The sequence below is a fragment of the Cebidichthys violaceus genome, unplaced genomic scaffold (genome assembly GCF_023349555.1).
Source record: "Cebidichthys violaceus isolate CVI_PGR_0920_01 unplaced genomic scaffold, fCebVio1.0.p SCAF_23, whole genome shotgun sequence".
NCBI lineage: Eukaryota > Metazoa > Chordata > Actinopteri > Perciformes > Stichaeidae > Cebidichthys > Cebidichthys violaceus.
Genome location: NW_027176406.1, coordinates 8,449,667 through 8,474,086, shown reverse-complemented (window position 1 = coordinate 8,474,086; position 24,420 = coordinate 8,449,667). Strand labels below are relative to the sequence as shown.

The window sequence follows — 24,420 nt, the reverse complement described above, 5'->3', positions numbered from 1 at the left end:
TTACCATGCTTAGTTTCTCTATCTCTTATAACGTGTAATATGTATTAACCTGCACCTTGAAGCACACAGAGAAGAATTGTTTGGTGTAATACTTTGTTCATTTGAAGTGCGGCGATTGGCTCTCAAAGCTGGTCGATTGACTGCAGGTTCAAAGTTAATGGAGGTTATGTTTGTTTATGTATAATTTAGGCTAAAGTGATTAGATATTACGTAGTTTTATATACTTCTAAGTTATATCTTTAGATGAAAATGTTTATTACGGAGAGATTTATTTTACGAAATCTGTAAATCAAGTCAATTTAATTTCTATAGCCTAAAATCACAACTCATACATTTGCCTTTAATGGTATTAAAAAGTGGGAAAAAATGACCAAAAGCTGTCTCTGCCAGATGCAAAATATGTTGTGTATAATTGATATAATAGATAGAGAAAGAGAACGGTAATATTAGGTAAATTAAGTGCACACATACATGAATAATATGGATCAGCAAAGATATTTATCAACTTCAAAGTGTTCACAAGCACTGATAGGACTCTTAGACCTCCTCTGTATCATGAAGACCTAGAAAGAGGACAGACTATACTTACACTGTGTAGGCAGAGAGACAGGTATACACAAAGATGCAGAAAACATTAGATCAATCTCCCGGAGGGTCAGGACCTGTTTATCCTTTTTGGGGATTTGAAGCCTATAACTGCATGAATTTGGCTGAGAATCAGTGGTAAGTTTAGGAAAAGTTGCCAGTTTTATTATTGATTATTTGCAAGGTAAAAAATGTAATGTTTGAGCATAGAAAAGGTCAGGGACAGATGAGATGATTTATACCTATAAAAACAAGTCCAAAAGGACAGATTGCTGATTTCACGGATACATATTCATCATGTTTCCAGTAGATGTCACCATTCAACAAGGAAAGGCTTTTATGATTCATGTTTTAGATTCATGTGAAGTTGCTGATGGTTCAACACAAATGTGAACTCTGCTTGATATCTCTGTTAAAGGTATTTCTGGAAAGAGCCAAATCCTGTTCGCTATAGTGTTCACCACACGCTACTTGGATTTGCTCACCTCCTTCATCTCGCTCTATAACACAAGCATGAAGGTGAGACCCGAGTCCCGTCTCAGCTCTGACCAGCAGCCTTTTCATATAAGTCCCTTACTTCTCGCCAGTAGCTTCAATGACATGCTGCTCTGCTTTGTTTTACCAGGTGATCTACATTGGTTGTGCGTATGCCACAGTCTACCTGATCTACGCAAAGTTCAGGGCCACCTACGACGGCAACCATGACAGTTTCAGAGTGGAGTTCCTGGTTGTTCCTGTCGGGGGTCTTGCTGTTCTTATCAACCATGACTTCGCTCTCCTGGAGGTGGGTTCGATCCTCTCGTATTGTTGTCACACTGTGACATAAGAGCTGACCACAATGTCATATCTTACCGTAGTATGACCGATTATTAATTTAAGTTTGTTGTATTTCTGCTAAATGTATCCGTCATCAGATCCTATGGACGTTCTCCATCTACCTGGAGTCGGTGGCAATCCTGCCGCAGCTCTTTATGATCAGCAAGACTGGCGAGGCCGAGACGATCACCACCCACTACCTGTTCTGCCTGGGCCTGTATCGGGCCCTCTACCTTTTCAACTGGATCTGGCGTTTCTACTTTGAAGGCTTCTTTGACATGATCGCCATCGTGGCCGGTTTGGTCCAGACTGTCCTCTACTGTGACTTCTTCTACCTTTATGTCACCAAAGGTGGGTTTCCTGCTTGTATCATCTATTAAGGCGTTATAGAGATAAAACTAAGGAAATAAGAGAGTAATTATCAGACAATACATGGAGAACTGTATAAGGACATTTGTTATACACATGAAATACGGTGTAGTGACCAATTATTATGTTTCCTAATTCTGCTACAGTAAAAAGCTTAAGGGAATCTATTTTAACACCACACACAATGCCTATATGTTTGAGAGAGTTATTGGATGATGTAATCATTTCTCCAGTCCACACTGGTCCTGAACTAATCACTTCTTAGAGTACCTTCAATGAAGGAGCTCTACAGCCCTGCAAAAGTTCAGCTGACGCTAATATGTGGTTCTATCAGTTTGAGTTTCCTGAATAGATTTGTCTTTTCCCTCTTTATATTACTGTCCGTCCACAGTAGCTCAGCCAGGAAACACTGTGCCAGGAAACACTGTACCAGGAAACACACAAAGGGGGATTTGTGCTCATTTACAGTTTGGCACTTAAAATTAGCATCGGTTGAACTTCAAAATCCATTTTCTCCCGAAACCACAATTTAGATTCTGTATCTTTTTCAAGACAGCATTACAAAACGTTTCATATAAAAGAACAAACAGACCTAAAATAAAACCGCAAAAAGGTTAAAACAAACATAAAAGCAGGTTGAGTTCTAATTTGTTTTATGTTGTAAGGCAGAAATAAATATTCATAATAGACTCAGCAGATTGTCTGGTTTGGAGACAGACGTTTTCAGTCTTCTTTTTCACCCCCGAGTGCCTCGTTCCATTCACTCAAAATGGTAATTTACAAAAAAAACTTGTCACGAAAATGATGTCTTGATTGTTTTCTAAAGTATGGCATCATTCTAAATCTCTGTGGTTCTTTAGATGGGTTGGGAAAAAAAAACAGGAATGTGCACATGGGAATTTTTTTCTCTCTACTTCCTGGAAGTATTTGTTTTTTACAATCACTGGAGGCCTTGTCTGAACACGCATCAATGAATTCCACTTTAAAAACTAAAAAAGGAAACCCTGGCACTCTTAAACCTGTCAAAGCAAAGTGGTGTAAACCATGTGTGGGAGAATGTACATACAGCGGCTCAGTGACGTTTCCTGACTGTCTGTCTTTCTGTCTCACTCCTCAGTGTTGAAAGGCAAGAAGCTGAGCCTGCCGGCGTAAAACATGCAGAAGGAGACGGAGACTCCCAGCAGACTCAGGGGGGTGGAGATGACATCATGTAATCTCGTGAACTACAGCAAAAGATGCCTGAGACAGAGAGAGACAACTATTGGGGGGGGGGAAACACTAGTCTTCTTGACGATTGCTGATGGATCTGGTAAATGCCAACAAACACCAGAGCTGAACAAAAATCATAGCTGGTCAACCTTTGGATTTCTGTGTTCAGCATCTTGCCTTAAACTTCTTTTCATTGCTGTTCAAAATAGGAGAAAAGGCTTTTCTTCTTTCTTTTTTTTCTTTTTTTTTCTACATCTGAGGTGTATACGCTTGTTTTTTAATTTTTTTTTTTTTTATAATGTCACAAATAGGGTCGACTTTGAGAAGTACCTTGTTTGACTTGGTAATGAAATGCACAAATGTACAGTCTTATTAAAGAGTGAGATAAAGAGGTAATGTATCGGAGTGCCTGATGAGGATTATGTCCACTTTCTCACAGTATTTTTTTCTTTTTTTACTTTTGGATTTTTTTGAGTCTGCATATTCTGTTATACATGTACCGTCTTCTGGAATATGTAAAGATGCCAACAGCAACAGTTACACGCCAACACACACACTGCTCAAAACAACATTTTAACTCTATAAATCTGAAGCTTTTTGTAAACAAAACTCATTAGAGGGTTTGTAGTTTCATGAAATAAATTAATTGAATGTCAACAATCAGTTGGACATACAGTAGATATCAGTATTTTCAAATGGTGGACATCTCATTTGGAATGAAACCTTTCATTTGTTTATTGATATTTTTTTCCTTGGCTTACTGTATTGAAGAAAATACAATGCTTCAATTGTTCGACAGCTTTAATGTAAATAATGCTACATCACATTTTTGATGTAGATAGAGCTCAAACTTTGTTTCTGCTAGCATTGCACCCCGTTAACAAACTTACCAACACCTTCAAACGCTGACTTGTCGGTTATCTGAAGGTTGAAATTACTGAAGTCGAGAGTAAAGCAATAAGAAATCGCCAAATGATGATTTTTTGGATTAATATCCTTCAGCACTGACTGGTTGTGACATTTCAAGTGTGAACTGTTTGTCTAATTAAACAGATTTGTAATGGTGCTGGTCCATAATCGAGGAGTGGTGCTCAATGGGTTCATTTCTATTCAATTGAAAGGCCTCTTAATAACTGTTTTCTTCTTCAAATTAGTCATTCCAAAAGAATTTCTTTCAACTTTTTATGTCTTTTTTTTTTTTTTTTTTTTTTTTTTTTGCATGATATCACCTCCATTAAAGATTTTATGAGAATCACCCTTCGTTGCTGTTTGATTATTGAAATCATGTGAGAATAGAAGCACACTTTAGTTTTTTATGTGCATCATAGAGTTTTTGACCACTAGTAGTGCTACAGACCGTGATAGAGGAAGTGTTCAGATCCTTTACTGAAATATATAAATACCACACTGTAAAGATACCTTGTTACAGGTAGAAGTTCTGCTTTGAAAATGTTACTTTAGTAAAAGTATGCAACTATAATCAGGAAAATATACCGTAAAAGTACTCAGAAAAATGTCCTCTGACTGTAAACGTTATACAGAACATAATGTTAAGTAAACTCAGTTAATTACAATAAAGAGTATTGCAACCAAAATGCATATTAAGGAGGGGCTTCTTTCCTAAACTCATCTCATGTTCCTTGTAATACACAAGGATTTCCTTTCATGATGATACATGTATAGTAGTAATACTACTTAGAGAAATCAATGTGTGCCATGCAACAGATTGCATTTTTACCAGATAATATTTTGCCAATCATGCATAGTTTCTCCATCTCTGTTTGGACAAAAGACCAGCACAAATATTCATCCTGAGGAGCATTTATTCAAAGCTACATTACAAACATACAACATTGTAACATAAACATGTAACAGTTATTTATAGGAGTCCTCTTAGTTGACTAATCAGTTCTTTAAATTATCTAATCAATTAGTCTACAAAATCATGAGTGCAAGTCGACTAAACATTTCTTTGGTAGAGGACAGCCCTAGTTATTCTGCAGCGCATTTCTTTTTGCCTACTAGGCGTGCACATCAGATATCTGCAGAGATGAGCCTAAACAACATACACAAGCATTTTCAGGCTGGAAATCATAATATGGAAAATGGAATAGCACATGGCTTATTTGGATAAATTACACTGTTTAGCCATGACTCAACATATTTTCTCTTTACCTTCATTACTTGAAATAAAACGCCATTTCAGGATAAATCCATAGTGCATATATAGAATATGTAGTACAGATTAGACTTGCATAAGTCTTCTGTATTTGAATATTAAGGCAGGTGAAAAGTTATTCCATGCTTTGGCTGTTGTAGACATTTTATATGTCTACATATATAGAGATATGGACACTCATTTTAAAAAGAAATATGTAGGTACAATATTTAGACTTTAGACATACAGTAACAATCAGGGAGTATTTGTGCTTTGAAAGTTAGCTGCATACGGTACATTCAAGGGTCTGGATGCTCTGCACCCGCAGAGCTTCAGTAGTGCTGACTTAAAGTTGCTGACACTCAAGAGAATTTTATCTTTTCCACATGAAAGTTGACAATCGAGAGAGAAGAACGATCAAGCTACTGCATTTCCTCCAGCTTAGAAGTGTCACATTCACTCTCCTTGGACTCTCCCTGATCCTCCAGGACTTTACCTTGCTGGAAGGATAAAGGACAACAGAGAAGAAAATAAATACAATGCGGAAGCAATGTCACAGATTCGAATACTGAAAATGCACTGTATGTTTGATTTGCCTTTTTTTAAATTGTATTTTAGCCTATTTTATACTTTGTTCTTGTGTTCATTTTATACTTGTTCTGTTCCTACCTTTTTTTTTTTAAAACCTCATTATGTGAAGCACCTTGAGCTGCCTCTGTATATAAAATGTGCTGTATAAATAAACTTGCCTTGTATATGAAAGTGTGTACAATACATCATCATTTAAGAAGAGAGGATGGTTAAAGTTTTATCATTGAATTTTCAGTGTAGACTATAGATTGCCATATCCTGAAGGCTGGACTTACCTTGAAAAAGACAGAGTATGGTTAAAACAGGGATACAATAAAATCATGTGAGGTCATTTTTCTTTTGAAAATACACATTACCTTGGTCAGATGCGGGTAATAGCGGCTGACGACGTTGGAGATGGTGACATAAAGCGCATTAAAGACGAGTGAAACCATGACAGAGAAGAGGGCGATGCCGGGGAGCACAGACAGCAGAGTCAACCCTCCTACAGACAACAGGAACACTGACAGACACACAGAGAAACAACACAGTTTTGGTTTATTAAAAAGTAAGCTACTGCAGTCACACGAGTACATTTTAAAGCAGTGGAAAGCAGAAAATTGTTGTCGACATGATTACACATACCTTCAAAGAAAACAAAACCTACTGCCGTCATAACAATGGTCACAAAAGCAAAAGAGAGGAAAAGTCCGACAGGCACTGCAGCCATGATGCCAAACAGCAACGCTGTGAGAGCTAAGAGAGGGTGGCTGCTCAGGTACTGTCCGATTCTTGTGTCCATCAGCAGTTCTACCTGTAGAAGAGAGACAGACAGGATGCAGCTGTACATTTTCAGATAAAAAAAAACCTCTCATTTGCTGATGGAAAAGCAAACATGTACACAAAGTTAAGAAAGATTTTAGTTTGACGGACTAAGGTAGTTTCTTGTTACCTTGGGGTCACTGTAAAAGCGGTTCAACAGGTTGGTCCATCTTCCCCACAGCTGCTGAACCTCAGTCATACTGCTCCTGCTGCTGCTGCTGCTCCTGCTGTTGCTGTTGTGCTCCATCCTCAATCGCATCTGACCAGACTGGAGGACATGAGGGAAACTTGAGTCAGCCTCACAGCTAGTTGGTACATTTCTACTTTTCAAAGTTAGATTGAGACTCTAGGATTCAAGTGAGCAACAATGACTGTTAACAGAAGACAAGCCTTTAGTTGGCCAACAGCTGTATAGGCGTCTGTCTCGCACCATAACAGACTTAAGAACATTTCTGACAACATATACCAAAGTTAACAAGTACATACCTGAACAATGGAGTAAGCCTGGCTACATTCACAGCTCACAACATACGAAACTGTGTCCTGTAGTTGCCTCAGTCACTCCTTTTAAAATAAACACACCTCTTTGTCCTCCTCCTCCTCCTCCTCCTCCTCCTCCTCCTTCTTCTTCCTCTTCTGGATTCCGGGTGGAGCGACTCTAAAAGGCTTGTAAGTATTGTTGCTGCCACCTGCTGTTCACCAAATATGTGTCAGCACAAGAATGGAGGCTTTGTTTTTCTAAAGAATTGCTTCAGGGTTATTATCATATTCATGTGACGTATTTTCTAAATGATCGGGAAAAGATTCCTCTACGATTCATAGAATACATAATTACAATTGGTGGTATCAGTATGGGAGCTTAAAGTTAAAGTAAATATCAAAATAAATGAGAAAATAAACGGGAGCAATATATTTTGCAAAAAACCCCTAAAAACCTAAACAAACAAAACAACAACAGTTGAATACATTAGCAGCCTAAATAACCAGTTTTTCGTAAATAAATAAAGAATATATTTGTGTTTGTAATTATTATATACTTGTGGAAATAACACAGAAATGTATGCTGATTACTGGTATTCTTATTGTTATGATGCGCTATAAAAAGATTTCTGACCTGAGTTTATTTATCATCACGATTGTTCAGCGCCCTCCTGTGGTCACGGTGGTGAACTGCAACACTTCGTCTAACTAGAAAGCAGCGTTAGTACATCTTTCTGTCCGTCTGTCTGTGCATGTGTGGATATGTCCTTCTCATATCTTGGCAACGGTTCATCCGTGCTACTTCACACATTGCTGTCCTGTACCGAATTTGGTGCAGTTAGGACGCGTTCAATATTACCCAGTTTGAATAAACAAGTGACCAGCGCTATGCGCAGCAGCGGGGGCGCAGCTTCCGGGTTCTGAAAGACGAGTCCAAAGTGTCGCCCATCGGGCCTTCAGACCTACAGACCTCGGCTCCGCAGTTCACGTTTGCTGCTGGATGCTGGATGTAGGCCTATTAATGTTAAAACCAGAGGATGATCATGGTCCGTGAGTAACCTGCCACTTGGGTGTGTTTATCCCCCCTGAATACAACTGGTTTTGCTTACTTATAAAGCTAATAACGTTACCACTAATTTAAATTATAAATAATTAAAACACCGTTACAGATTTCAGATGCATGCAGGGGATCATTATCACAGTATCAAAATAGTTTATACTTAGACGTTTTTATACTTATTGTGTGTCTTCGTCGTAGAGTTGCAGCCCTTTTGTTTTGCCTGTATCTGCCTGGAACTAACAATTTGAACTAATGTAGTTTATTAGCTTTTTCCTGCCTGTGTGAGCCCCTGTTTGACCTGTTGTTGTTCTGTGTTATCCCTTCTGACAAAGTAAACTCTGTTTTTAATGCTCCTGCTTTTTGTCTGGTTTTGGGTCAAAAGCAGTATTTCCCAGTTTCCCATCCTCCTACTGTCACTACGTACTGCTACAACTTTTGGTTGCATTCTTAATATAACTTCTGCTATTACTGTCTATTCAAGTACTAAAACCTCCATATGTGTGTGTGTGCATATGCATGGACTTTCTCATTGATTATCACAAATATGAAACAGTGTCTTTAGCCTCTCTGATAATCTAGTCCAGATTTGACTAGTCTATACGTATAACTTGTTTTAAAAGAGACCCGGTCCAATGTGGTTTGTATGAGAATAGCATTGAAATGTCCTTCTTTTGAATTTAAAAAAAAAGAATACATATTTTACAAATTTGAAATTGGGTTTCAGACAGAATCAAGGTTTTACCTAAAGTGTCTAACATGCTTTCACAACAGTAAGAGGAACAGAAAACAGAGTAATGTGGGTATTTTTATTTTATTATTGAGGCGACTGTTTAAAACAACAATAGCTGCTCCTGAAGAGGTTCGCAAAGAGCAGAAGTGGAGAGAATTCATTAATTGTATGAAGAGCAAAGAACGGCTCTGAAGGCCTTTCTCAAGGGAAACGATTTTGAATTGTTATATTTTGTGAGTCAAATCTGAATCTGCAATGTAACCAGTAACATATCTCTGTCTGGTAATTGGTCGTACTACAATGTTGTGCTACAATGAAGTAGAAGCACACAGTAAGTAGTATGCAGTTGAGTTGGATTTGTGGGATCTGGGGGCCTTTTGTAACTTATTTTGAGGTCTTTTTTTTAGAATAGTAACTTTGAGAAAGCTGCAAGCAGTGACACCCCAGACCAAGCATTAGTTGAGTTTGTGGCAAACACAAAGCGTTAACAACAGTAATATCCTCATTATAAATGTTATCATCAAGAACAACAGCACCATCAGTAATGCAAAATAACTGCAATTATAAAGAGCTGTTTTCTGATGTGATGCTACAGATCAGACCAGTGACCTGACAGCATGCTGCATGACTACTTAAGAAAAAGAAGACATAAATACTCATTATTTTTATTATTACTACTACTAAAACGCTTCTTGTGCTAGATTTAATCTGTTCTTTGCACTACAACGTACAACCACATATCTTCTCTTCCTTCTCTGCCATATTATTCATTGTCATTAAAGGACCACTTGGACTAATTATGATGGATGTCATGGCCAGCCTTCTCTGCTTCTGCCTAATTGCGCCATAAACCACCAATCATCTTTATTGGACAGGTGATGAATTATCTATTAATTTGTTTCTCTGTTATTGTCTCTCATTTGACCAAAGTGATGGGCGACTTTAGCCACGGACTGAGGAATCAATTAAGAATTATTCCCTGAAAGTCTGTACAAAAATAAGAAGTCATCCAGTGCACACGTAAATACAAACAAGGGAAATCGCGACAGTATTTCTCCAGAGAACCAGTAGACGGGGTTCAAAGTTTACTCCACAGCTGTCAGACTGAAACTTCTACTTCAAAATAATTACCACTCTTTCTTCCCCTCTGCTCTGTGCTGCTATTATACGGCAACAGCCAGATTTCTCTGTGAGGCTGATCAGAATGTTAAATGGCTGAACTTCACCACCACCGGGGATTACTTCCTCAATCATAAATATGAGTTGCCGTGGCCACCCACAAATTAAGTTTATCCCCTAGATTTGTGGATAGCATTAAATATATGTGGGCACATAATTGCGAGGGAAATGGCAGTGTGGTCTGTTTTGAACTACGCCAAAGAGAGACACCCCTGGGGAACCGCTGGTGACAACTTACTGTATTTGAACCCTTTATAGCTGCCGGCCATACTAATTAATCACTCTCTTTTTGTATTGAGGGGAAGGCAATGATTTGGTGAGAGAGAGACTGCATCTACCTCTCTAGAATGCTAAACACAATGAACTCAGTGAACCCAGGCTTGTGAGATTGTGTGCAGTTTGTGCATTCGTGCACACAAAACAGGGAATTCCCAGTAGTTAATATATTTTTTTTTACTCCAGGCTTTTATTATAAGACTTTTCCTCATCAGATTACACCTCATTTCCCCACGCATCGGCCCAACACGTCACTTGATATCAAGGCCTCTGTGTTAAAACAGTAGACAGTTTTGGCTGAAAGGTTTCATCTTCTGTCACAGTTGAAAAATATCTGATAGAGCAATCGGCCTGTGGCCAAACAATCAATAGTTGTACAGATCTCTTTGCAACTCCTCATCATTGGTTACATGAGGCCCTGATCAAACAGAGCACATTTTTGCAGCTTTACGCAATTGTTTTCAAGGAAATTAAAGTGCTTTCATCATACTGTTGAGTTGCTGGGGGCCTTGCGCATTTTTCCACCCAATGCGCCTTGTGTTTCTGAACGCCTCGAGCTGGCATTTTTTTTTAGCTCGGAGTAAAAAAAGTGCCCAACGTCATAAGCGTTTTTCCTCACTGTGGGGACGTTTGTTGTAAACTTGGCGTTATATGAGTCAACCAACCATAGATATCGTGATCTGAACAGAAAACAGCAGGCCTGCAGGCAAATTGGTGCGGTACTTAAAACTTAGGGTAAGTTGTTACCTAAAGGCCACCGTAGTTATCTGACACGCTTGGAAAGGGAGTGGTGAGTGAGGGGTAGTCAGTTGGATGCAATATGCAACCTCACCACTAGATGCCACTAAATCCTACGCACTGGCCCTTTAAATATTAGGTAGCACACAGTGCATGGTTTGTGTTAAGCACTCATGTGGTGATTGCCTGTCAACAATAAAAAAAAAAAAAAAATCCCCATCTGTCCAGGGCATTTGCAAACTGTTCCAAGTTATTCCGAAATTTACTAGAAAAAAGAGCAAAGTCTAAAAAATAATCATAACTGTGATTAACATAAATTGTTTTTTGTGTGATTTCCTCTTCTAATCATCTTGTGACCCCTCAAATGTATGTTGTGACCCCTTGTGTGCTAACTACACTGCTAAGTAGAGTATATAGTGTACATACTTTACTATTAGTACCAACAAATGATTATATTTTGTGTATTCCCAGCTCCTTCCTAGCTAAAGCTTCCTATGCTTTAATGTACCTGTGAAAATGTTGTGAAACAATGCACTGCCACAGTGTGAACTGGGCTGAACTCAATATTATCAATCACTCTCTGAAATAATCAATGTCAAGCAGTCTGTACTGTAAATCATGCCACAAAATATATAATGATATTACTTGTTTTAATCTGTAGCAGCACATACCCATCAATACTCAACTAGTATATTATAATAATATCAGGTTTGTTATTGTTTTGCCATAAACCTCACATTAAAATTACATTTTGGCCTCACGAGTCATGGGATTGCAGTTTACCAAACATGTTTCAAATATGCCACATACAATAGTTTAAGATTGTTTTCCTGCTGAACAGAATAAGACAGGTGACAGTAACAGAGTTGTTCTACGGCTCCTGTGACAAATGACTCTTGTGACAAAGCAGCCCGCTCCTAGATGAAAATTGAATGTTCTTAATGTGTCCCTTATACCTGTGGTGCAGAGATGTATATGAGTGTATGAGAGCAGATCGACTGTGCGATATGTCCACTGGCACGTGCCGAGAGTCGCGCAACATATTGCAGCCAGGATGTGATTGATGGGCTGTCAGTAAATTCCAATTTGCGTTCGCTGATTGTAAAAACTAATCACTGAGAGAGGAGGGGCATGAAGTAATCTCCTGTGGTTCCATGCTAACTGATGCATGTCTACCTATCGGTTCCTGTCCTCCGACTGGGGAGAGCCAGAGCTCAAAGAGAGCTCCCTGGAGGGTGGTAAAGGACGGAGCGCTCGTAAACCTCTCTGAAGCTCAGCAACAACAGCAGCATCACTGCACACACAGAGTAGACACAGGAGGACATACATTGTTGATAATAACAATACTGAGAGATGTTGTTTGTTTAAAGGAAAGGTTTGTATCATATAAGAAGATTACTACTCTGTGTGTGTGTATTAAGTAAGCTAGAGCTAGCTAACTTAGCTTAGCTTAGAGATGGGAACGGGGGAAACAGTTAGCCTGGAGGTCGAGGTAACAAAAGCCACCTACCAGCACCTCTAAAGCGCACTATTTCACAAGTTGTATAGTTTGTTTAATTAAGTACAAAACTGTAGGGTAAAAATGCTTTTACTTGCAATTACTTTCTAGTGTATCTGCTGGTTGCAAGTCAACAGGTCCTAGCCAAGATATAGTCCAACACGTAGCTAAGCTAACGCTTCATATTTGCCTTATAGACCTGAGTGGTGTCAATCTCTTTGTCTGCAACTGAATGAATATATTTTCCAAAAAGTCAGACAATTCCTTGAAGCAATAAATGCACCCATAGACTTACAAACAATCATGTTTTAGGAGTCACATGTTGCTTTTATCAGCTCATTGTACATCTCTGTTGATTAAGCCCAACATCAGGCTTGTTTTGTGTATCACCTACTTCATTATGGGCAGTGATTGAATTTGTGATATTTAATCAAATGTGTTTCCCACATTCAATTATAATGAATCAACACTGCAGTCTATCAGAAAACAAACTTTTAATAACAAAGTAGTTTGAAAATTTTCAAAAGTTGGGTCAGTGGGTTTATGATTTAAGAAAAAAAAAAAAAACAGAACCTGAAAGAAAAATGGACCTGATCAGCAAAATGCTGTTACATTGTGTTGTTTGCACTGTACTCCTCATCAGATATGCATGCGGCTCCAATGTTTTGATGGATTGCTTTTGCTGCCATTCGTTCTTGCATTTTGATATGCTGTTTGATTAAAGAGGGAGACGGCTAAAAGATGAAGCAGGATTAGTGACAGCTCTTCAGAGAGGATAGAATAAAAAGAAGGAGAGGTCGTCATTAATACACCCTCATCCATTATTTGCTGCACCTTTGTGGTAGCCTGACCTGGAGAAGACCTTTTGACTAGAGAAAGAGGAGGAGAGCATAGAGAGAGGATGAATAAGGGGGGCAGCATGGGGCAGCGAGAGGAGTTCCTCTGTCTCATTAAACCTGTGACCATCCTTTTGTATTTTTCATCACTTCCCAATGTGTCCCTGAGGAAGGTGGGGAGAGCCTCTTCTGTCCATGCGCCACAGCTTTAATGTCAGCAGCTGGACTTGCTCATTAAACCTCGCTTGATTATTTTGGACCTAGGGGAGGAATTCCTGCAGCGGTGTGTGTTTTGTGCATGAAAAAAACAGCTTTGGATCGATCATATTTCATGTGGTTTCTAGGGTTGCTGCAGTGCACCACATGGTAGAATATGCCCTGATCAAACTGTTTTGTGGTCTTTCACCAAACAAATCTTTTATGATGCAAACATTAACAAATTTGTCAGGTGCATGTGCATAATATCTCACCCATATAATACTGCCGGCGTCAACTTCACAGGTGACCTTTTGTGTCTGTAGTTGTTTGGACTTGCAGATTGTTTGATGCTCTAACCACCCTGAATTAAGCACTACTCCAACATCAAGGTGCTGTGGTTATCTAGATGAAAGCCGAGGGGGCTGCACGGCGGGTAATACATTAAGCAGGCAGGTATTCAGAGCCTCAGGCGAGGCAGCTGGGGAGAAGGACTAGGTGTGATGAAAGTGGGATTAGCATGGATTCATCATCTCGCTCTGTCACAGAAAAGCCATGAGTGCTACATGAAGCGACTCTGCGATTGTCAAGAGATAAGCTCAACAGGTTTGTTTGTTAAAGTAGCACAAAGTACCTTTTATATCTGACAAAATGTCAAATAATCAGCAATGGACTTATTGTATATTTTAGGTCCCAGCCCATAAAGCCACTGACTTGAAGGGGATTTGGGGTTATTCTGCTGATGGTTGGTGGCAGGAGGCCACACAGAAACCTAGCATTGCACCAACAGCAGCAAGAAAGAAGAAGACGATGAGCTGGAAAACATGTAAACATAGAGTGTAAAGTAGTAAAAACAATTGTCTTTGCAAATGTTTTATGAGGAATGAGATTTATTAGATCTCAAGGATAAACACAGTGGACCTCATGCGAGAACATTTTTGTATGATCTTAACTTTTTCATACTTTTTTTTTGTACATTGGGTGCGTACGAGAGTGCCGTGCCGGAATCAGCAACATCTCCTAACTTCAGATAACTCTGTTAATGAGCAGCGTAAACATTATCATTGCCACCTGTGCGTAAATAAGAATTGTAATTAACATAGTTAACGCCCCAATAATACTATATAAGGCTACGCATCCTGCCCCTTGTGTCTTATATTGAAGTCTTGTTTTCGGGGAAAATCTATAACTTTAAATGGCATCACCAGCAGAATAAAGGGACCTGCTGTAGGCAAGGAACTGAAATAAAGAACAAATGGTGCCACATGAACAATGTCTCGCCACAGAAAGGCCATCGATGACTGCACCAGGAGGGGGTTAAATCATTTAAGATGTTCATATTGTGGTAGACTAATTATGCATGACTCCTACGATCACTCTGGACCACTCGTACATTGCGTTCGTATCGAAGTGAAAATTCCTAATACGAGAACATTTGTGAATGTGGCAAAATCACTCGTACAAGCCACTGAAGGAATTTGTTCATACAGGTGGTTCTTACATGAGGCCTATGTTTTGATGAGAAACACTGAATGTAAATAATAGTTGTGTTTGTTTACCAGAATACTCCACAAGGCGCCTTTAAATTATTATTTATTATAGTCTAATCTAGCAAAATACTTTTGTGGATGTGGTTTGATCGGGTCCGACTGGCTGGGAAGTGTGGTGATGTCTTCACTTTTAAATCAAAATATTACAACATCACAGACGTGAAACTGTGAACTAACCAAAATAACTGCTCTAACTTGTGTGTTCATTTAGGATATCTGAACATGTGTACATTGAGTGAAATATTTCAAATATCGATATTTGGGAATTTTGAGACCCTCATAAAATTAAAATAAAGTTCTGTGTGTTTGAACAGTGTTAGACTGCACAGCACGAGTGGTTTAATAATGATTTTACCACCTAGCACAATACTGCACGATGCTTGCTCTCCTGTGTCCCTGAATCTCAACCTCCAGTTAAAGAACCACTTTGAAGCACCATCACGCCAGAGTACAATTTTGTCAAGGAGTAATTTTCCACCTGCTGCAGTCCCAGTTTCAAAGAGGCTCAGGTGTGACACACTTGTGACTGTAATTCTGCAGAACCAAATCGTTACTGATGTCTCTTAGCGTGTCAGTCAATTATCTGTGCACGGTGAGACTTGTTTGAAAATCAGTTGTTGGTCATTTTTCTGCCCTTTTCTGCGTGAAGAACTTGAACCTCGTCAGTTGAGTCATGAGTCAGAGTGCTGCCGCCTGCTCCCTGTTTCATTTTATTTTATTTTTTTGTCATCTTATTTTTCTCCAATCTCAAACGCTTGGTCTGACTAGACAAAAGATGATAGCGGTTATTGCTCAGTAAAGAAGATGAGTTGAGTGTTTTAGAGAGAGCCTGAGGCGGTCAGACACACGGAGCGGAAGCAATAACAATATAATGCAATCCAATAAAACATCTCTGCAATGAATTCAACCTTTGTGAAGAAAATACCAGGAACACTAGGGCTGCCCCCTCTTAGTCGATTAGTAGACTAAGTCTCAGTTGACTTAGAGCTCTTAGTCCATTAATCTTTTTTTATGCTTTTCTTTTCATGCTGAATGACTTATTTCCAAGAAACCTATGAGCACATCTTTAATAAACATAAGATTTGTTTTTATGGGATTTGTTTGTGTGGAGAAAATCAGTTTTACAGATCTGTAGATTAAATCATCTAATCTAAATCGACAAAATCCTATGAGTGTTAGTTGACTACGATGTCTTTGTTTAAGGGACAGCCCTTGTCTATGTGCTAATAAATACACTTCAGTCCAGTACAACAGCACCATAAATGTGAACATTACCATGCAACCAGTACTATTTGTTGCAGGGTCATTTTATTGGATTGCTGTTTCTGGTCCACCTCCTTACTACATTTTACATTAGCAGTTTATGATTTAAATGCTTAAAAAGCTCCTCATAGGGGCTCTTCAAGGTTAAGTGGATGTTTATGCACCATTAAAAGCCAAGCTCAAGTGGTAAAAGCACAAATTGTGTCATCTTGAACTGAAGGACCGCAAAAAAAAAAATATTTTTCCTGACATAATACAGATAATTATAATAATCCTAGAACTTTATTTGAATCCATAAATCGTCTTAGAAAGCTGCTGCCTTCTGCTCAGACTCTGAGCTTTAAAAGTTATGTGTTAAAGCTCCATTAAACAAATTAATGGAATTACAGTATAGCATCAAATCAAATGACTCACTGTAGTATGAGAGGGTTGCTAGCACTTTTTTGTGAGTAAGAACCAAGACCCGGCTCTTGAGGTCTTTATGGGCTAGGTTTGCGCCTTCATGAGGGTAAACGTCAAGCCACAGAGTTATCAAGCAGACAAGAGCTCTTTCTTAGAGCATAGTACAGACTACAGAGACATCTTCGCTAAAAGTCAAGTATTACATCCTTGCAGCTGTCTGGTGCCCCTGGGCAGTGCTCCAATCTGGATCTCAGTGCTGCTTGTGAAACCATCGATCGCTTGGATCTCATTCAAAGTCTAAAAGAATCACACACACAAACACACACACACACACACACACACACACACACACACACACACACACAGTTTTCTGTCAGAGGTCTAGAAAATACCACAAAAGTAATCCAGAACCAGATCCTTTACTAACATAGTGGAATAAAACTATTGTCCCTCCTGTTAGCTAATTAATCTACATTTAAAGAAGATATCATAAACAAAGCAGCTCTTATTTATAGCAGACATATACAGTTGTGGTCAAAAGTTTACATACACTTGTAAAGAACATAATGTCATGGCTGTCTTGAGTTTCCAGTTATTTCTACAACTCTGATTTTTCTCTGATAGAGTGATTGGAACAGATACTTCTTTGTCACAAAAAACATTCATGAAGTTTGGTTCTTTCATGACTTTATTATGGGTTAACAGAAAAAGTGACAAAATCTGCTGGGTCAAAAATATACATACAGCAACATGAATTAGCAATTTTGGTGACTTAGAAAGTTGTGTCAATGAAATGAGCTTCATAGCATGGCCTCTTAACTTCTTGTGAGTGATTATGAGTGACTACAGCTGGTGACTTCTCTGAGGCCATTTAAATAGGGCTCATTGGATACAAACGCCCACAAACGCTACAATGGGAAAGTCAAAGGAGCTCAGCATGGATCTGAAAAAGCGAATCATTGACTTGAACAAGTCAGGAAAGTCACTTGGAGCCATTTCAAAGCAGCTGCAGGTCCCAAGAGCAACAGTGCAAACAATTGTTTGTAAGTATAAAGTGCATGGCACTGTTTTGTCACTGCCACGATCAGGAAGAAAACGCAAGCTATCACCTGCTGCTGAGAGAAAATTGGTCAGGAGGGTGAAGAGTCAACCGAGAACCACCAAAAAGCAGATCTGCCAAGAATTAGAAGCTGCTGGAACACAGGTGTCAGTGTCCACAGTCAAGCGTGTTTTGCATCTCCATGGACTGAGAGGCTGCCGTGCAAGAAGGAAGCCCTTGCTCCAAAAGCGGCACCTTAAGGCTCGACTGAAGTTTGCTGCTGATCACATGGACAAAGATAAGACCTTCTGGAGGAAAGTTCTGTGGTCAGACGAAACAAAAATCGAGCTGTTTGGCCACAATGCCCAGCAATATGTTTGGAGGAGAAAAGGTGAGGCCTTTAACCCCAAGAACACCATGCCTACCGTCAAGCACGGTGGTGGTAGTATTATGCTGTGGGGCTGTTTTGCTGCCAATGGAACTGGTGCTTTACAGAGAGTAAATGGGATAATGAAGAAGGAGGATTACCTTCAAATTCTTCAAGATAACCTAAAATCATCAGCCCGAAGGTTGGGTCTTGGGCGCAGTTGGGTGTTCCAACAGGACAATGACCCCAAACGCACATCAAAAGTGGTAATGGAATGGCTAAATCAGGCTAGAATTAGGGTTTTAGAATGGCCTTCCCAAAGTCCTGACTTAAATCCCATTGAGAACATGTGGACAATGCTGAAGAAACAAGTCCATGTCAGAAAGCCATCAAATTTAACTGAACTGCACCAATTCTGTCAAGAGGAGTGGTCAAAGATTCAACGAGAAGCTTGCCAGAAGCTTGTGGATGGCTACCAAAAGCGCCTAATTGAAGTGAAAATGGCCAAGGGACATGTAACCAAATATTAGCACTGCTGTATGTATATTTTTTGACCCAGCAGATTTGATCACTTTTTCTGTTAACCCATAATAAAGTCATGAAAGAACCAAACTTCATGAATGTTTTTTGTGACAAAGAAGTATCTGTTCCAGTCACTCTATCAGAGAAAAATCAGAGTTGTAGAAATAACTGGAAACTCAAGAGAGCCATGACATTATGTTCTTTACAAGTGTATGTAAACTTTTGACCACAACTGTATATGTCAGTGAGCGGGCATTAACAAAACCAGGACCCTGAAACTGAAGCAGCTATAAGTAAAACATCCATGATCAGTTGTATTCTTTCAAGTTTGACAACCCCTTGCTTGTATTTCAAAGACAATTTACATTTTATGCCGTTGCAATATTTCACAGTATCATATTATGAATATAATAATACAAGTGAGATATTGACAGGGAAACTGTTTAAAATAGGCTTTTTTCTCAATTTGTTTTCACTTACTGATTGAATGTCAGTGGATACATTTAAAACCTATCCTTCTATGAGTTAAATTGAGCAGCATCAGGATCTGTGTAACAGTATATGTGAGTACGCTGCCCAATAAAAAAATATATAAACCACAAAAAGAGCTTGTTTGGAGTAAAAGTCTGCAGAGTCTTGTCAATACATTGCATGATTCATAGTCTCTGCTTTGGATATTGACAGACATGTAATATCTAGCCTTGACATAGATTTAAAAAATGTCTTGCACAGACGATTTCCTGTTTTTTTCTGCTTTTCTTTGACTCTACCAGCCTGAGGTGCAAATAAATAAATAAATCTTTGCATGTGCACACATTCACAATCAGCAGCAGCCCAATCACAGCAGCAGCAGACAGACTCATCCATCTTTATCACTGCAGCAACACACACGTAAGACTTGGCAGTCAGCACGCGCACACACACACACACAAACACACACAAACATTTTCCTCCCCGTCCTTCCATCTTTCTGTCTTCATTCTCTAATTCTCTAATTTTCACCCTTTCTCTCCTCGTCTATTGCATACGCTTCACATGAAAGACGGTTCAGGGCTGACGGGACATTTATCAGACAGACCTCGTTTTTTTTTTACGGTATAGATGAAAAGTGCAGTGACCTCAGCTTATACAATGTGGTGATTTATTGAAAGAGGCCAGCTGCAGGTTGTCTAAATGAAACCGACACAGCGATCCATTTTGGTGCAGCTGCTGGTGGCTTTAGTATCTGCAGGGAAATGTCAGGAGGCAGTGAGCTGTATTTGACAGGACTGTTTTGGGGTGTTAATTGTCTCGTCGTGAGCTCTGTGTTTTGACGATTGGTGGACTGTGAATATGAGCGGTGATTGGCTGAGTGCGCCTGTGGATGTAACCAGGGGGGAGTTTGAAAGGCGACACACTTGTGTTGCTTTAACTCCAACCAGAGGTGATTATAGGCTGATAAAATCTTTGTGTGTGTTTGATCTCATGTACGCTATGCTATGTTTCCCACTTATCTTGACAGGGACAAAGTGTTGACTGAGTCAGTGCTGCTGTCAATTGGTGACACACACACACACACACACACACACACACACACACACACACACACACACACACACACACACACACACAGACACACACACACACCACTGAATCCCTTCTTTCTCTGTGAGCTTCTGATTAACACCTGGATTGTTACAGTTGAGCTGGTGCTGTGGATCAACACAGCCCTGTTTGTCACTGCATTGCACAGTGAATCATAACAAAACTGATATCGCACTAACAAATACACTCTGTGAACACACAGCAGCAAACTGGCGGATGTAGAAAGTTGCCACCTGCTTAAAAGTCAGGTGGCCCTGCCCATGTTGATTCTCAGTGATCATCTGTACTTTCATCTTCTGTTAGAAAACTCACAGATGGAGGCAAATACCCTGGCGTGTAGCTCACATCATGTTAATGCTGTACAAACAGCTGGATTTGGATCAGTTTTGAAAATGTCAATAAGCAAGTCAGACATTCTGTCCAAGACATTAGGTCACATGAATATTTAGTTCAGCTGTGGTTGGACTGGGTTACTATAATCAATATAAAGGAGTTCAGTCAAATCAGAAACAAATGGGTAATACTTTTTATTTTCCGTTATAATTTCTGATGCAGTTACCTGGAAATAAATAGTAAAATGGAAAATTGAAACCCAAGTAACTATTAATTCATCCTCAACTTATTATTGGAAACTTAGCTCTTTTATGTATGTTGGATTTTATGCTTGCTCATAGCCAAAGTTTCACTTTTTTGCATGTTCACTTAAAGACTCCTCAGACTCAGGTTAGCAATTACAGTATTTGGAAGTACCCCCCCCCCCCCCCCCCCCCCCCCCCCACACACACACACACACGATTATTTCCTGTAAATGTTTCAGAAATTTAAGTAGGCTACTGGGGAATTTGTCAGAAATGAAATTGTAATTTAACATTAGTGTTTAATATAACATGTAAACAACTAAATTCAACAGTAATTATGACACTAGACACAATGTTTAATCTCAGCAATTTTTGAGGGGTGCAGAAAAAAAGTCACCAATAAACAGTGGCACTATATCTCAATCATTAGAGATACTGTTCTTTATTTCTTCAATCAAAACTGTAATACATACTCTTTATACAGTTAATACATTCATTAGGAGGGAAAAAATGAATTATGCAAGCCTATAGTAACTCCAGTACGATCATAAAACACAGTTCTGAAACACTGCCATGGGGAAAGTTAAAATACTCAAAAATGGTCATTGTGTAGAAAATCACTATCAGAAAAATACCAACAAAAATGACAGAAGCGTCAGTTGTACATTCATGGTTATATCGTTATAATACTGTGCTGTATGTAATTATATTCATCATGATTGAGTAAAAATACATATTTGATTTCATACATTACAACTCCTATGGCACAAACACTTTTAAAAGCTTCTTTCTGTCTAAGACGGACGTTATGTACACAAACTCGCACACACACACACACATTGTAGAGCTAAGCAGGTAGAGAGAGACGGCGAGGAGGTGTGAGAGAGAAAATACAATTTCACCTTCTGATTGATTTATGCTTTGTTATCTTTTTAATATCTGGCTGAAGAAAATATAGATCTTATCATAATAGGGAGGATTTCTTGGCATCAACTCCCCTCCCCCATCTCCCACACACAAACACACACACACACACACACACACACACACACAAACACACACCCTCCCACCTGCTCCAGAGTGCCTCACGTGGGAGACGAAGAGACACCTGCATGTGACACTCTCTCAACACCCCCCACTCATCCATTCGCTTTGGTTTCCTAAAGCTGGCTTTCCTGCCTCGTTCCCAGGAGGCCGCGGGACTGAGGCATTGGTCTTCCCACAAATGTCACATTAACATCGACTGAAACACTGGAGAGGGTTAACACGTGAAATGAATGTCATGGCAACATTGATCTGGCATGAGCTCCTCAGGCTGAGGCCTTAATCATTTATTTGTGTTCTTACTTTCTTAATGATCATAGTCGGATCATTAGGCAGTATTGATTGAGGATTAAAGCACATATTTTCGTGCCTTTACATTAAACGTCCTGCTGAGGATGACTTATGGACTTGGAGTCAAGGAGCTCGCCGAGTGATTACCGGTTATCGACCCTTTTGGGTGTTCATTTACATCAAATAACTCTCGACATCCACCAGCTTCTTCTCAAGGTCGGTCCCTAACCGCATGGATCCATTTTCTAAAGAGAAGTGATGGAGCGGTATCTTCAGTATGCACATGTAGCCTCCAAGACTTCAAGGCAATCAGTTAACGAGTAAAAAGGACACTTGTGAAATTAACTTTGAGCGAGTACATTAGACATAAAGTGGGAGGATAGAAGGAGCAGTGGGAGGATTGCAGAGTGAAGTGAGGTGAGTAGCAAGTGGTGATCGGTGCTCCTTCATTAGCATGCGATTTTGAAGAAAATCAATTTGTGAGGAGCAAAGAAATGGAAATTGAGAGTGGAGGCGCTAGTCATGGTCTGAGTGCACAACTGAACTCTGTGTTTGTGTTTGTGTTTGTGTGTGTGTGTGTGTGTGTGTGTGTGTGTGTGTGTGTGTGTGTGTGAAAAAAGTTAATCTTTGATGGGAAAAGAAACTGGAAACATTTGGAATCGGTGCAAAAAAATTATAACGTAAAGCTACTTTCACGTTTTTCCCAGTAGCAACTTGGGTCTTTGGAGTTTTGGTCATAATTCCTATTTGATCAGAGTCATTCAACAACTTTATTCTGAGAACGCTTTACACAACATCACAACACAGCCAACACTTAAGGGAAGACACCCCGGGTTAATAGGGTAAAAAAACAACTCATAGATATCGCCATGAAACTTCAGTTGATTACTTGCATTAAGATTATTTATTATATTACACGTTTTCTGAAAATATATGTTAAATATGCAAATCCGGCATTCTCTGGTTAAATGTGGTAATGTTCACATGTCTCCAGAGCAGAAATATGAACATTAGATTATTGTTTTATTTTATTGACATTTAATTTAAGAGTCAAATGTTTTTACAGAGGGAATTTTAGATTTCTCTTTTTATCACTCAATAAATCAAAAAATACTGTCAACAGCCATAGAAAATCCATTTCACCATGTTTTTAGAAATAAAATGTTCTACAAATTCCTCCGTAACAACCTTCAGAATATAGACAGGAATTAAACTGGATAGTTTGGTGTTTATAAATGTTACTGAAGTAAATAAGGAAAAACAATTAACAAATACGTCACCATGAAACATCCCCAGTTTATTACTTACATTCAAACTATTTTATCTGTATTACAAGTTTTCTGAAAGTGTATGTTTAGATATGCAAATCAAGCATTAAAACTGCTTATAAATGCAAACTTTTCACTAGTCTGAAAGAAGACAAACTATGGGAAAAAAAGCCCCAAATTTCAAATTTGACCAGTGCTTGTGAGGTTCATGGACAAGAGACAGCAGTCTTTAAAGGTCCAAAACTGCAGTTTTATAGTGTTGCTTTATAAGCTCTCAAATATATATTTTTCTCAAAATCTATCATTCATGTGCTTTTTTAACTTTCATTGCTTGTTCTCTTTTTATCGCTTACTTTATTTTTCTCAACTGTTTTTGTAAAGCATTTTCAGTACGGCACAATTACCGTGGCACCTTCTCGCGACAAATTACTTTTCCTTTTTATGGAACAATATTGTATCACCTATACATGCATCACAAGACACTCCTTACAGTTATCTCTCTAACAGTTATGTAATTTGATTGGTTTTAGACCATATGACCGTACTATTGTCATATTCAAATGGGATGGAAGGTAGTGATTTTAAAAATGTGAAACATAGCACGTTTGTTAAATCTGGGTTTGTTAAATCTGGGTTTAATTACCTTGGATTGCAGACTTTGGCTGACATTAAGCACTAAGTAGAATATGGCTGCATTCAGGCCCTCTTGTTCGTTTGAATGAGGCCAGTCCAGCTGCGTACAACTCAGGGAGCTCCAGGAAAAATTGCAGAAACGCAAAAAAGTTGAACCCGGCTCAAGTTATGCCGCGTTGCAACATGACATCATCTGGCAAGCCGCCGTGTCAGCCAATCAAACACATGCAAGCACACAGTCCTGGTGAAGATAAAGATAAAATAGTTCCCGTCATGATGAATCTCAATTTAGCCCAGAAAACAAGGTAAGTAACAAGTAAAAATGCCTGAAATAAGCATCTAATGTATTTACTGGTTT

The 24,420-nt window shown here is 39.0% G+C and overlaps 2 protein-coding genes across 2 annotated transcripts in view; one reads left to right on the top strand and one right to left on the bottom strand.

Moving 5' to 3' along the window:
- LOC137878625 (ER lumen protein-retaining receptor 2) overlaps positions 1-4,511 on the top strand; it is a 5,399-nt gene extending 888 nt beyond the window's left edge. Inside the window, exons 2-5 of the mRNA XM_068718992.1 lie at positions 1,004-1,104; positions 1,211-1,369; positions 1,500-1,752; positions 2,888-4,511. Coding sequence (XP_068575093.1) covers positions 1,004-1,104; positions 1,211-1,369; positions 1,500-1,752; positions 2,888-2,922 — 548 coding nt within the window. The 3' untranslated portion in view covers positions 2,923-4,511. The remainder of the gene's footprint in view (positions 1-1,003; positions 1,105-1,210; positions 1,370-1,499; positions 1,753-2,887) is intronic.
- A 273-nt stretch (positions 4,512-4,784) lies between these two features.
- Positions 4,785-7,112, bottom strand: LOC137878367 (lipid droplet assembly factor 1-like). Its single transcript, XM_068718654.1, has 5 exons — positions 7,016-7,112; positions 6,660-6,797; positions 6,353-6,521; positions 6,085-6,230; positions 4,785-5,637 (listed from the first exon to the last, which is right to left on the bottom strand). Exons 2-5 carry the CDS (start codon positions 6,786-6,788, stop codon positions 5,560-5,562), a joined length of 522 nt encoding a protein of 173 aa, XP_068574755.1. The 5' UTR covers positions 6,789-6,797; positions 7,016-7,112; the 3' UTR covers positions 4,785-5,559.
- Positions 7,113-24,420: the final 17,308 nt, after the last annotated feature.

What these genes read in the sequence shown, in the direction of transcription:
- LOC137878367 (XM_068718654.1), bottom strand. Translation starts at nt 6,788, where the DNA reads ATGCGATTGAGGATGGAGCACAACAGCAACAGCAGGAGCAGCAGCAGC. An exon ending in GCTTTTACAGTGACCCCAAG is followed by an intron (nt 6,522 to 6,659) that starts GTAACAAGAAAC and finishes TCTCTTCTACAG; the next exon opens with GTAGAACTGCTGATGGACAC. An exon ending in ATTACCCGCATCTGACCAAG is followed by an intron (nt 5,638 to 6,084) that starts GTAATGTGTATT and finishes TTATCCTTCCAG; the next exon opens with CAAGGTAAAGTCCTGGAGGA.